At 40.8% G+C, this 14,889-nt stretch overlaps 1 protein-coding gene across 1 annotated transcript in view; it reads left to right on the top strand.

Moving 5' to 3' along the window:
- eif3ea (eukaryotic translation initiation factor 3, subunit E, a) overlaps positions 1 to 14,889 on the top strand; it is a 58,232-nt gene that overhangs the window by 5,813 nt on the left and 37,530 nt on the right. The window contains exons 5-7 of the mRNA XM_015949392.3: positions 102 to 206; positions 12,847 to 12,972; positions 13,277 to 13,401. Coding sequence (XP_015804878.1) covers positions 102 to 206; positions 12,847 to 12,972; positions 13,277 to 13,401 — 356 coding nt within the window. The remainder of the gene's footprint in view (positions 1 to 101; positions 207 to 12,846; positions 12,973 to 13,276; positions 13,402 to 14,889) is intronic.

Raw genomic sequence — 14,889 nt, forward strand, 5'->3', positions numbered from 1 at the left:
GTGTTTAAACTGAACATCTGTTTGAGTTGTTGTTTACTTGGTCGAACAACGATTCATATGTACACTGATATTAAAACTGTCGTGTTGTGTTTCTTCTGAAGTTCCGTCAGGAGTACTTGGATACTCTGTACCGATATGCCAAGTTCCAGTATGAGTGTGGGAATTACTCTGGTGCTGCTGAGTACCTCTACTTCTTCCGTGTCCTGGTAAGCTTTTATCTCATGTGACAGACATTTAACATAATCATAATTGAGTAAAATCCACTAGTTCATACTTGCTGCACCCTCCACTTATAATTTCCACCTGCAGTATAATATTTACAGGGACACATTATAAATAAAGGTTTAATTGAAAGAGGCTGTATTTGAATTATACAAGATATGGTAAAAACAAATATTAATGTGGATCCAGAATGTATTGAATCAAAAATGTTAAACTGTAAATGCTGGTCAGAAAAAGCTCAGACTGGTAAGTTAACAATGCCTGGATCACCAGTGTTCAGTTTGATTGACTATAGCTTTAACTAAACTCCATTAGAGTGTATTGGGATGATGTAGTCAGGTTTTACTGGTTTATTCATATGTTTTTGAAAATTGTGTGTGAACTTGTTTCCATGTTTTTGTTTTCCGCCATTGAATGTCTGCCATATCTCTGGGAACATCAAATTATCTTTCATTTTGTTTATTTAATCTTCATTCACCTTCTTCTGAAATGACACAGCGGTTTATGAGGGAAATGGGATGAAATAAGTGGGAGTTCTTGTTTTTCTCGAAGGAAAAATCAATCACTGTCTAAACTTTAAAGCAGGTTGTGTAGTAAAAACTTTACAAATCATCACTATATATTTCTGAATCTGCTCTCCCACGCAGCCTGAAATGTACAGGGAAAGGCTAGTTTTCTGATTCAGCCACAGACTGGGTTTAAAAATGTCTCGACTTAGACTTAGTTAAGAGGTAGTGGTGATGAGCTGCAGCTCTAGACAAAACAAAAAATAAATAGCCAATTTTATGTCAAAGCAGTCAAGAAATTTATGATTTTAACTCTAGGAATAGAAAATTAAGCAATTTAACTCAATGATGTTTTTATAAAGTCACTGATATTCGAAAGTAAAACAAATTTGTAGTAATACATTTTTTATTCTGGACTCTTGTCATGGGTGAAAGGGTTTTTATGCAGCTTATTTAAAATATTTGTGCTTCTCAATTGTTTGTTCCTCAGTATAAATAATTACGGATGTTTTGATTGATTGGATGTCCATCATTATCTTCTGATTTCTGTGAAAATTATTTGATCAGCAAATTCTGATCAATGCTTTTCAGAGCTGATCTTACCAGCTGATCACCTCTCGCTCATACTTTTCAGCCAATAGAGACCCTGTGTGCAGCGTAGTGTTCCCCATCACCCTACCATTGCACTGCGCTGTCCTGCGGCAGCGAAAACTTATACAGAGGTGCCTGCCAAACTTTTGTGTCGTCTGTGAATCCTGCAACGAAAAAAATCAGCGTGACAGAAACTTGTCAAAACACCAGAGATTTAATACAAGTTTTAAAAGACAAACTCTTAGCAGAGTGAGGTGAGATTTTAAGCCCCGTAGCATAAAAAGACACCCGCTGCAGCAACAGTCACTCGCAGCTACACTCAGCAACATGCGTCTCTATGAGCAAAACACACGACCACGAGCAACCTGTCTCAATGGTGGAAGACACCAGAGTCCACTCACTGCTCTCTCACTAGGAGCCTAGCTATGCAAATTCAATAAACAATATTATCAAATCTTACAACACACAACGTTTAGACTTTTATTTGACACTGTGCACTATTTAGCCTGTTGAGGGCTGTAAAGTTTTAAATCTGACAAAGATTGTGTTACAGCTACATTTAAGTGTTTTCATTTGCCCTCTGGATTGAATTTTTGATGCTTTGTGCTGCAGCAGCATGATGTAGATTCTCACCCCGGTTTCACACTGCAAGCATCAGCGGAACGGAACGGCAGCGAAGCAGCACCGCTTCAAATAGAATGCAATTATAGTCTATGGACTGTTTCAAACCAGCCGCGATGCGGCAATTTCCAGGCTTGTCCCAGAAGCAGCATGCCGCGCCGCACCACTAAAGATAGGATCGAGTTCTATTTTTTTCGCGAGCCGCTTCTGGGACGCATCAATTTCCGCAATTCACATAGTGCGAGACAGGAAACCACACGGTTTCATTGTAAAATCCCCGGTTATTTTCAAAATAAAATGCAACGTTGCTATGTTATATATAACTTATGTCAGTACATGTGACCGAACGGCTTTGTTTACCACCAGTTTCTTTCGAGAAGTGCAACGGTGTGATTCCTCGCGGGGGGTTGTGATCTTTCGATGAGGAAGGTGTCAGAAGTCTCGAGGGATTTTAGAATCTCGCGGGTACAGCGAGGCGCAGCGAGGAAGCCGTGCCGCGGCCAAGACTCTCCCGGTGTGAAAAGGACCGCTTTGAAGTTCGCAAATGAGCCGCTCCACTGCTGTTCCGTTCCGCTGATGCCTGCAGTGTGAAACCAGCGTCAGTCATCCTAGACATGATCATCTTGAGAGTTTTGATTGAAAACTGGACTTGTCTGAATATATTGAATACATTTTGCCTTTCATCCAAGAGGCTCCTCGGTCCTAAAACATAGGTGGGGAGTAGGAGGATTAGAAGTTAAAAAGACGGAAAGAAACCCAGTAGATGTGCTGCAAGTGTTTTTGCTGTCTCATTTGAAAATGTAAGTAAAAACATGTTATGTGTAAATAAAGTTAATGAGATCAGGTAACCAGTAGCAATAATCAAAACTACATTAAAATAATGTATTGTCAATCCATGTAATCGCATCGGTTAGGGCTGAACAATAATTCAATAAAGATATATACAGCATGACAGAAACGACAAACGAATAGATAGAACAAAAATAGATAAATATAAACATCAATAAAAGTTTTCTTTCTTTTTTCTGTTTTAGTCTATGGGGTAGTGTTGGCGAGTGTAAACATTGGGTCGCCGAGCAGCTAATTAGGGGATGTGTTGACGCGCCCTCAGAGCATTCCAGTCCAGGTTTCGATAAAAGCGACTTTATTGGTTGTTCGAAAATATTTCCTTCAATCAGCATTCACAAGCATCACACAACCAGAAAAACGAACAGATCCACAAAGTAGAGCTAATAATTCATGCAAAAATTATTTGAGTGGTCAGCAAAGGTTGACTTCCCATATCACCTGTTCATTATAGCAGCCTTCCCACACAGGTGCGCAACAGGTAAATAACAATCGATAGACACCACGTGACCCGAGCCTACTCCTATCCACAACAGGTAGTTTAATACTAGAGCCAATACTTACTCCCAACTAATCAAAAACACAGACGCTCCATCACCAAGGCCTATCCTCTCAAACCAAAACAGACAGCAAGACGTTGAAGCAAGAAGCGGTGGAGGAAATTGTCCCGTACAAAGGTTACAGTAGTTTACCAGCACAGCAGTTTTTTTTTGTTTTTACAAGTCTGACCCAAAAACACTATGGTCAAAAGTTTGCAGAGAATTGATTATAATCAAGTTTGGTAACTCAAGCAACTTGATTTATCATAAAGTAATTACATAAACTCTCCAGGGTTGCATTTAAAATATTTATGTTTACATTTTTTAAATAAATATCTATAATTATTGATATCAATATGGTTATTGATTATTTTTAATCTATGCTTTTTGTACATCATTCAGCCCTAGTATCAGCTGATACTAAAACCTGATGGGAGTATTGCCATCAAAAAGTGTTGATAATATTCTTTAGTATCTTTATCAAGTTGGAATTTAATATACTGTGAAAGATTTGGTAAGGATATGATGGTGGCTGTAGTCAGTGGGTTGCTAGTTCAAACCCAGGCTTCCTTGTCGGCTGGTGGTGATCTGAGGGATTGATGTCAGAGTGCCCCACGGCAGCTGTGGCTACCTAGCAGGTTATCACCATCAGTGTGACCAAGTTGGTGAATGATTGTACTGTAAGCCGTGACTTAGAAAAGCACTATACTAATGCCGTCCTTTTACCAGATACCTTATATCCAATTATTTAAACTCCTACAAAATTATTTGGTTCAACGTTTATTTTCGGACCCATGTTGGTTCTTTGTGAGATTGTTTTAATTTCTTAAAAGCAAATGTTTGAATGGGAGAGTAGAATCAGATTTGAATAAATTGAATGTAAAAAGCTCTTGTTCTTGCTGGTTCTATTCCTGCCACATCCTCTGTTTTAAGAGACTGCTGTTGCAGGACTTGAGTGAGATGTTTTATTGGGCCAAGTGATCAGTGGCAGGCTGCGTAATCTGTCTGTAGTCTTCTCGTGGGGCGGGCTCCACTAGACAGCTTATTGATTTTTGAACTGTGGCCAGAGAGTCCCCAGTCACGACTTCTAAGCCTCTGTGCTTAGTTATGCAAGGCATTTCTTGCTTACCATGAAGCGAGAGCAGAGGTGTGTGTTGGTAATCAAGACACATTGCTACTGAATTTTGTTATTAGTAATCACACTCAAACTTCCCTTTTCCTGAATCTGAAATAATTTAGTTTGATCGAGTGTTTAGGAAGTGTTGTAAAATTAGGGAAATACACAGCTAAGAAAAATAAAGGGAACCCAAAAATAAGACATCCTTAATCTCAATGAATTATATTTTGTTCTTTACATAGCTGAATGTGCTGACAACAAAATCACAAAAAAAAATATCAATGGAGATCAAGTATCAACCCATGGAGGTTCGGATTTGTGATGATGTCCCAGATGTGCCCAACTAGATTCTGGTCTGGGAAACGGGCAGGCCAGTCCATATAATCAATGCCATTGTCTTGCAAGAACTGCTGACACTCACATGAGCTCTAGCATTGCCTTGCATTAGAACCCAATGCCAACCGCACCAGCATATGATCTCACAAGGTGTCTGAAGATCTCATCTCGGTACCTAATGGCAGTGAGGATACCTCTGACGAGCACATGGACTGTATGGCCCTCAATAAATGCCACTCCACACCATTACTGACCCACTGCCAAACCAGTCTTGCTGGAGGATGTTGCAGATAGTAGAACGTTCTTCACGGCATCTCCAGACTCTGTCACGTCTGTCACATGTGCTCAGTGAAAACCTGCTTTCATCTATGAAGAGCACAGGGCTCCAGTGGCGAATTTGCCAATCTTGGTGTTCTCTACCAAATGCCAAATGCCCTGCATGGTGTTGGGATATAAACACAAGCCCCACCCGTGAATGTCAGGCCCTCATCGTTTCTGACCATTTGAGCAGACATACAGGTCCTTCTAAAAACTTAGCATATTGTGATGAAGTTCATTATTGTCTGTAATGTACTAATAAACATTAGACTTTCATATACGGTATATTAGATTCAATACACACAACTGAAGTAAGACCTTGGGGGACCAGCGGAAGCAGTGGACTGAGTCTGGAGTAGAAACATCCAGAGCCACCGTGTACAGGCGTGCGCTGGAAATGGGCTACAGGTGCCGCATTCCCCAGGTCAATCCACTTTTGAACCAGAAACAGCGGCAGAAGTGCCTGACCTGGGCTAGAGAGAAGCAGCACTGGACTGTTGCTCAGTGGTCCAAAATACTTTTTTCGGATGAAAGCAAATTTTGCATGTCATTCGGAAATAAAGGTGCCAGAGTCTGGAGGAAGACTGGGCAGAGGGAAATGCCAAAATGCCTGAAGTCCAGTGTCAAGTACCCACAGTCAGTGATGGTCTGGGATGCCCTTTCAGCTGCTGGTGTTGGTCCACTGTGTTTTATCAAGGGCAGGGTCAAAGCAGCTAGCTATCAGGAGATTTTGGATCACTTCATGCTTCCGTCTGCTGAAAAGCTTTATGGAGATGAAGATTTAATTTTTCACCACGACCTGGCACCCGCTCACAGTGCCAAAACCACTGGTAAATGGTTTACTGACCATGGTATTACTGTGCTCAATTGGCCTGCCAACTCTCCTGACCTGAACCCCATAGAGAATCTGTGGTATATTGTGAAGAAAAAGTTGAGAGACGCAAGACCCAACACTCTGGATGAGCTTAAGGTCGCTGTCGAAGCATCCTGGGCCTCCATAACACCTCAGCAGTGCCACAGGCTGATTGCCTCCATGCCACGTCGCATTGAAGCAGTAATTTCTGCAAAAGGATTCCCAACCAAGTATTGAGTGCATAACTGAACATAATTATTTGAAAGTTGACTCTTTTTGTATTAAAACACTTTTCTTTTATTGGTCGGATGGAATATGCTAAGTTTTTGAGATAGGAATTTTGGGTTTTCATGAGCTGTATGCCAAATTCATCAATATTAGAAACAATAAAAGGCTTGAACTACTTAAGTTATGTGTAATGAATCTAATATAAATGAAAGTCTAATGTTTATCAGTACATTACAGACAATAATGAACTTTATCACAACCTGCTAATTTTTTGAGAAGGACCTGTATACACATTTGTGGTCCGCTGGAGGTCATTTTGCAGGGCTCTGACAATGCTTCTGCTATTCTTTCTTGCACAAAGGCAGAGTAGTGGTCGTGTTGCTGGGTTGATGCCCTCTTATGGCCTCCTCCATGTCACCTGATGTACTGGCCTGTTCTCTGGTAGCGCCTTTATGCTCTGGACACAATGCTGACAGACACAGCAAACCTTTCTACAGCTCACATTGATGTTCCATCCCAGTTGAATGGCAGTACCTGAACCACTTGTGTGGGTTGTAGACTCCCATCTCATGCTATTACAAGAGTGAAAGCACTGCCAGCATTCAAAGTGACCAAAACATCTTCCAGAAATGATAGAAACTGAGAGGTGGTCTGTAGTCACCACCTGCAGAACCACTCCTTTATTGGAGATGATTTGCTATTTGTCTATATAATTTCCACTTGTTGTCTATTCCATTTGCACATCAAAATGATGAATTGATTTTTAATCAGTGTCGCTTCCTAAGTGGATAGTTTGGTTTCACAGACTTAGAGTTACGTTGGCTTGTTTAAGTTGTCCCTTTATCTTTTTGAGCAGTGTATAAAAGTTTAGTGTATTATTATTTTTTTATGATTGTGTACACTCCTCCTTCCTATATGTGAAAAGACGTGTTTCCTGGCTACTTGCATTTGTGGCTCTTCCTCTTTGGACTCTCAGATGAATGATGGATCAGCTAAAGGAACTTGGTGCAGCATGACAGCATTGCAGTCTCTCAATAAGCTGAGGGCTTCTAAGGGAGCCTCTCACTCTTTCAGGAGAACCGGGTTCCCCTTAGCTCCCCCATAATTCGAACCCTGTATCCGAGTCCAGATCAGGACTTGACTTAACGTCAGATTCCGATCAAGTCTGAAACCACATGATCAGGACCGATTTTTGATCATGTGATTGGATCTGGACATCTGTAGAAAAAAATATTTCTGTTATGTCTTAAGACAACAGTTGTTTTTGGCTTTCCATCTTATTTTAAAAAAAAGCTTAAGTTTCTCTAATTGAGTTCAGTTGTTCAAAGTCCAGCATAGACTTTTATTTTACCCCGACAGATCATTAGATCGATAGATATCATTAGATATCAATGAAGTGATTGACTTGTTTAATACATTTGCAGTGGTCTCTAGCAGAATTGTCTGTCGGTCTTGAGAGGTTGCTTCAATATCTCCGACCTAAAAGTTGCCCACGTAACAGATGAGCTTCAGATGACAGGTCTTGGAGTCTTATTGCTTGATATTTGGGCGTCTCACGCCGGATTGGATAACAGCAACATGACTCTATCACTGACTTGCAATGTGGATGTTTTATCTCCACCAGTGTTGGGAACGTTACTTTAAAAAAGTAATTAGTTATAGTTACTGATTACTTTGTCAAAAAAGTAACTCAGTTACTAACTGAGTTACAAGATCATAAAAGTAACTAATTACCAACAAAAGTAACTACTTAGTTACTTTTTTCATTAAAGCATGCAGGAATTACTACAATAGTAAAATATAAATGACTAATGACTGAACATATAAACCTGAATAATTTAAACAAATAAACACTTAACAGGAGGAACTACTTATAGGAACATTACACTAATCTAGACTATTAAAAGGTCACTGTGTGATATTTAACAAGACCCCAATCAGCTAAAATTTAAAATTGCAAATAGAAACACCTGTAAAGGTTCCCGAGCCTTTAAATGGTCTCTCAGTCTAGTTAAATTACAGAAATAAATGTAATTTTGCACAGCATTCTAATTTTTCCAGCTTCACATAATTGTGTGTTTTTAGCAGCATTTCTGTTGCTGGTAATCTAGTAACGGTTAAATAAATAAATAAATATCCTTTAAAATGACACTAGAAGAGGCACAAATCTGATGGAGGACTTACATTTACTAACTTGGGTCAGACCCAATCACAGAAGAGCTGAAGCTGGGTGGTAAACACACACAGGTAGTTCTAATAACACCTGAGCTCCATGACGTTTGAGACTGATGCATCAGTGTTACAGCGGGACTAAAGACATGATCAGGAACAGGTTACAGCTGGATGATCTAGGAAGGCAGAAGATCAGGACGTCTGAGTGGTGAACAGGTGAGCGGACCTTCGGAATGTCCCGCTGTCATGCTAAGGGCACGGCTGCAGATCCACACCTGCAGCAGCGAATCTGCGGGGGGTCTGCAGCCGTAGATATTCATCACGTCTTCCTCATTCTTCACGGGCCGTGATGCTCTTGGATGAAAACATCTACCTCTTTAGCTCCTGATCAGCTGATGACAGCTTCAACACACCGCGCTGCTTAACGCACGCATTTTCTTATCAGTAACAGGAACGACATTTTGATAAAAGAAGACGTAATTAATTAGTTTGCTCGTTACAGAAAGACATATTTTTTATTAACACGGTTATTTTAAACTGAGTTATTCCCGTTGTGTCTACAGAATGCAGTGACTGAGACCGTGAAGGTCTCCGCCCACCCGGCCTATCATCATCGTGTTTGTAAGTGCGTTACCGACACCTCTCTCGCCCTGGCTGCAGCTGAAGTGTGGCGGTCAGAAAGCCTAACGCTGCTGCTCAACGTTCGACAAGCACATAGTAACGCACAACGTTCCGTCCCCAGTAAAGGTAACGGCATTGCAACGGCGGGAAAAGTAATTAGATTATTCCGTTACCTATAAAAGAACGCCGTTAGAAACGCCGTTATACTTAAACGGCGTTACTCCCAACACTGATCTCCACAAATACAAGCCAGGCAGAGCATCTGCCATGTGTTGAAATTGCTAACGCTAACGGTTAGCTAAGGGCCGTGATATACTTGCTGTTTAACCTTGCGTTGGCGCAGGCAGCAGGCTGTATCTCTGTTGACATACTTACTGCTACATGGCACTACATTGCATGTGGCACTGGAGTGTTCCCACACAAGAGAACTCAGACCTGAGAGTCAGGTTTGTGGGAACAACCAAAGCAAACATGGCGTCAATAAAGCAAAACCATAAACCTCTAAACCAGAGACTGAGTCACCATGGTGTGTATGTCTCACTAATTTTGTCAACTCCACCTACTGGTTACTCGTTTATTGCAGCATTCGGACACGTCACCTTAATTGTGTGTGTGTGTGTGTGTGTGTGGGGGGGGGGGGGGGGGGGACATGCAGAGCTTCAAATTGATATGTAAGTAATGCATAGCTTCAAATTGATATGTAAGTAATGCATAGCAGCCATTTTACACACACGTTTGCGTCGTTAAACAGCAAGTATAGGTGGTTGCGTGGTGGCGCAATTGTTAGCACTGTTGCCTTGCAGCCAGAAGGTTGCAGGTTCGAAACTCAGCTGCTGTCTTTCTGCGTGGAGTTGCATGTTCGCCTCATGCATTATTTCCTCCGGGTACTCCGATTTCCCCTACAGATCACAACATGCCCTATAGGTTAAAAATTGCACGTCGCTTTGGATAAAAGTGTCAAATAAATAAACATAAGTATATCACGGCCCTTAAACCAGCCGAAAGGTCAGCTGCTGTTAAAACAACACCCTTCCTCCTCATGAGTCGATCAGTGAGTCTATGAATGCTAATTCAGTGTGATGTAGATATGTGAGGATTTTCAAATCCTAGAGTTTCACTGTCTATTTTCTGTGAGAAGCCAATGCAGGAGTTAGGTGTTGGAGACTATTTTCATGTTCAGGCTGCATGAAAAACTCAGAATATACGATTGCAATAATAAATATTATATTTATAGTGCTCAGTCCACCTCACCTTTAAGTTCAAGCCAGATTGGAGCATGTAACTAGATATTTGTTGCCTACACTTGACAATGCAAGAGGCTTTCTAGAAGAGGAGAAAATGTGGAAATGGATTTCATTAGTTGGAGTCTGTGTACAAATCCCCCCAATCCTACCCCTCTTTTAGGTGCATTTGTGGACCTCCCATTCTCACAAGCCCCTTGTCTCTCTTCCTCCCTCCCTGGGTATGGGAGAGGTGAGGCTCCATAGTCATTTAATGTGGGAAACCCAGTCAATTAAATGAAGGAAGCCAGCCTTGCAAAATCCATGCCCCAGGTCTTGTTACAGTGTGGCCTTACCCGAAAAGAGCAACTTATTCATATCATCACTAAATGCAGGGATTGAATGTTAAGAATAAAGATTGAGTATCCCAGCTGAAGCCCAGCACAGTAAATTTATTGTTGCTGGTCAGTCAGCGAAAATGTGCCTGTGTCACAAACCAGTGGAAACTTAAGGTAACTGCTGGAAAAACCCAGGTATTGAAACTTTTCTAGCGTGGCTGCTGGTGAAAGCATGACTCTGTGTGTGTGTGTGCGTGTGCGTGTGTGTGTGTGTGTGCGCGCGCGCGTGCGTGCGTGTGTAAAGCTGCCGTAAGGACCTGGTGGTCAGCCAAATGTAGCAGGCAGGGACTTCCAAGAGAGAAAAGAAAACGGGAAAAAAAACAAAACACTTTTTACCGATGAGACACTGACCTTTACACCGCAGCGTGACCATTTTCTCCTATTGGAGTTACATACTGTCCTTTTTGTGACTGTTCTTACAGCTCACTTTAAATAAGATGAAAAATATCTATACAATCATGTCATGGAATCTGAGGTCATTCTGTGGCCTGTCCTTGCCATGTAAAAAACAAACAACAAAAATAAACGATATGTCTGAATAATTATACCAATTAGTGTGGCTGAAGCCGAAACCCACTTTTTTTTTTTTTTTTTGAGTTTTCTTCATTCGTACATTTGTCATGGTTCACGGTCTACTTTTCAGCTGCTGTACGATGGTGAACGGGGGTGTGTGGTGGTCAGCTCTAGGTTTCTCTGGACGCTCAGCAGACACCCACCCCGACTTCCTGCTTGACTCATGTCACTGCGTCTGGTGTTTGGTGTTATTGTGAACCACTGTGGTGCAGAGTTTCCTATGAACCCTATGGGTGTAGGCCAGTGTCCACTGCAGAGTGATTGCACTGCTCAGGATCAGAGACATTCTCAACCTGTGTTTCATTACCTGAGTTGTCTTTTGTTTGTTTTAGGCTGTTCCGGAAATCAGAAACAGTAGCCTGCAACATGTTTGGGAGTTTGTTTTGTCCTCTCAAAGACCTGCCCTGTCAGCATCAGTGCATATTTCAGTCTCATTATCTTGTGTTAATGATGGGATTTCTTAGATGTACTGAATGTGGTGATAAAATTCATCTAAATTATTTTGACACCAAAATGTTGAAGCAAATAAAGAAAAAAGCAAATCAGTTGAAGAAACTTGGTTGAAATCTGGGCTGGTGGTTCTTGTTTGACTTTTCTAATCACTATACTGATTGTTTTTTTCCAGATGTGATTATAACTGTTTAGAATAATTGAGAATAGATTGAATCCATAAAACAAATAAAAACCTACGGAGAAATGTTCTAACAAGAGCTAAACTTGAGATTGTTTAATTTGTTATATCGGTTTACCCGTTGCATCAGTCTAAAGCCTGCATTACATCTGGATGTGTCTTTTTGTGATTTACAAGGGAGTTTCTAAAATGTCCCAAAGAGTTGAGTTGCAGAATTCTGCTGTCCCTCTGCTTGAGTTTTGATAATATTAAAAATAGTTAACATATTTTTTTTTCTCTAATTAGTTGTAAAGTTGTTGTGCACATCTTGGAACGTTTCTCTTTTCTATTTCTCAAACTGATTTCTCATGAGTCTGAGAAATCAGACATTGCTTTGCGAGGGGTTGTGACCAAATTCAGTAGAAAGTTGGGGTAAGTCAAAATATGACTAAAGCTGCTTTCATAATGTCTGCAAATCAGCGTAATACTGCCGGCACGGTGGTCATTTAATGTGTCCTCCATTTTTTCCTTTTTCTTTCAGGGTGCTCATTTTTTTTTCTATTTTTCTAGCAATATACGTATACTACCTGTTACCTGAAATAAGAGGCTACTGCTGCACAAACTTTAGCTATTAGTGCTTCTGACTGCTACTGTGCTGTTAGCATGGATTTATCTCAGCCACATAAATTGGTCGGGTTAGGGTTCAGCTCGGATCAACACTTACTATCATTGGCTTTTCACCTGTTTTTTATACGAAAGGTTTTTATCAACCTGTTCTCATATGTCTATAAAGGAAACGTTATTTCAGAATATAAATTGCTATTGTTTTATCTGCCAGCTTTATCTGGGCTATGACGATCTCTACAGTCGACTCATCCAATTCTCTTTTGTTCTGTTTAAAAATGAGAAATCTTGATGCCAAATACCCAAGTTTCACTTATGAATGACAGTTCATTGTATGAATGTCGGCATTTTTGAATAATGTTTTTCAGGATGTTCAGTTTATGGAGATTAACACGTGCATGTTTAGGGGATTCAACAGGCTGTAACGTGCACCATATCATCTGTCCCAAAGGTCCCATCTACAGATAGAAATGCCCTGAACTCCCTGTGGGGCAAACTGGCCTCTGAGATCCTGATGCAGAACTGGGATGCTGCCATGGAGGACCTCACCCGCCTGAGAGAGACTATTGATAACAACGTAAATGCCCTACTTCTCAGAATTTGATACCACATTTAGATTCCCTTACATAGACTCCCATATTGACATTTCACTTGCAGTACAGCTCTGCTGTGGCATTTTATTTCTTACCACATGCACTCATCTGACTATTTAAGAACTTGGATCTAAGTCTGAGGTGTTGTTGATATTTGATTGCCATTTAGAGGACAAGCACACAAGATTTCAGTTTTATTTTGTACATTACTGAAAAAAGCTTTTAATGTGTAACTTTTTCATGTTTTTCCTCTTTTTTTTGTTTGGCTGGATAACTGGTCCTGTGTAGTCTGTGAGCTCCCCTCTCCAGTCTCTCCAGCAGCGGACGTGGCTCATTCACTGGTCTCTCTTTGTCTTCTTCAACCATCCTAAAGGCAGAGACAACATTATTGAGCTTTTTCTGTATCAGCCACAGTAAGTACAATTTTTTTAAAATATAGATTTTCTTACTACCTAAAAACCAAGTGTGAATTTAGATCCTGAAACGAAAAACTACTGTGTATGCCTGGAAGTACCTCTAAAGCTAAAATACGTTTACAGCTTAACAATAACTACTTTTGTTTGTTTGGTGATTCACCATGCGTCAAAAGTGACACATGGTCATTTTGTATAACTTTGGTTTATTCTACTTAAATAATGTAATCAAATATTCAGGTACTTTTATTTGTACATTTTTAGAGGCTGATAGTTCTTTATTTACTTGTGTTTGACTTGGATTTATAAAACTGGGCTGTATCAGAATAATGGTTCCTAAAGTTGATTTAGAGTAAACTTTTTGCGGTCACGAAACGCACCTCCCCTCGGCTATCTTTCCTGATCTGCCGGAACCAGAAGCTTGTGATGCAGAACGAAACAAGACAGGGCTAAACACCAGTTGCCTTTTTCTACATCCAAACATCTTGTTGTCCATGTCTTCAAATGGTGTTTTTCTTTTTGGAACTGATAGTTTGTCCTAAAGTTGAAGTGGTAGCAGCCAGCTGTTTCTCCTTCTCTGATATTTAGAGCGACAAAACTTTCACACCAGTGTTCTGTTGCTAAATAGATCAGTCGGTAATGAATGGAGGACCCAGGGAAGTGCAGTGGTTTGGCAAGATTAGGGTTGGGCGATACTTCCTAAAAATAAAATCTCCATATACAGGGGTGGACATTAACTTCAAAACCAACCGGCCAGCCGGGCCGGTAACTCTGAATATTTACCGGCCCCACCAAGAATCTACCGGCCCCGCTGGTCAGCTGCCAAAACGAGTCAAAATAACAACTGAACTGTTTTAAATGTAATAAACCTTTATTTTGTACACATTCACAAACATAATAACGTATTCAAGTTTGAATTTGTTTGTTCCCTCAACAAAACACGATTTTGTCGTCGCATACTTCCGGCATACAACGCAGTACATCACCAACTCCGCTTTGCTGTACTCGAGCCATCGGCTGTGTTCGAGATGAGCCAGTTCTGCGCAGGTTAGACCAGCGGTGATCGGCGAGCAGTGCATGCGGTTAGATTTGTGTCCGAATTGACGCCGACTTGCTCTGACGTCATGCATACGTAGGCAACGATAACCTCGTGAGATCAAGGCGGCCGCAGATTTTGGAGCAAGGTGCTGCAGTTGCTCTCCCTCGGCTGCAAAACCTAGATGATGACGGGAAACACCTGGCTCTCACCTGATCTAAGATCTGATTGGTTCATATTCTGATCCAAACATCCGGTGGTAGAACATGAAATGTTAGTTGTTCACATGTATTCTGTAAATCATGTTATGTTGATGATGACAACTATATAGGCCATAAAGAGAAATGTGTTTTGTTTTCTTTTGTCACGTTTCCTATGAGCACACTGAAGCTACAGCTGCTCACCTTTACTTATTATTACAGTCATGTCTTCATATACATTATGATATCCAC

Source organism: Nothobranchius furzeri, chromosome 5, assembly GCF_043380555.1.
Source record: "Nothobranchius furzeri strain GRZ-AD chromosome 5, NfurGRZ-RIMD1, whole genome shotgun sequence".
Classification (NCBI taxonomy): domain Eukaryota; kingdom Metazoa; phylum Chordata; class Actinopteri; order Cyprinodontiformes; family Nothobranchiidae; genus Nothobranchius; species Nothobranchius furzeri.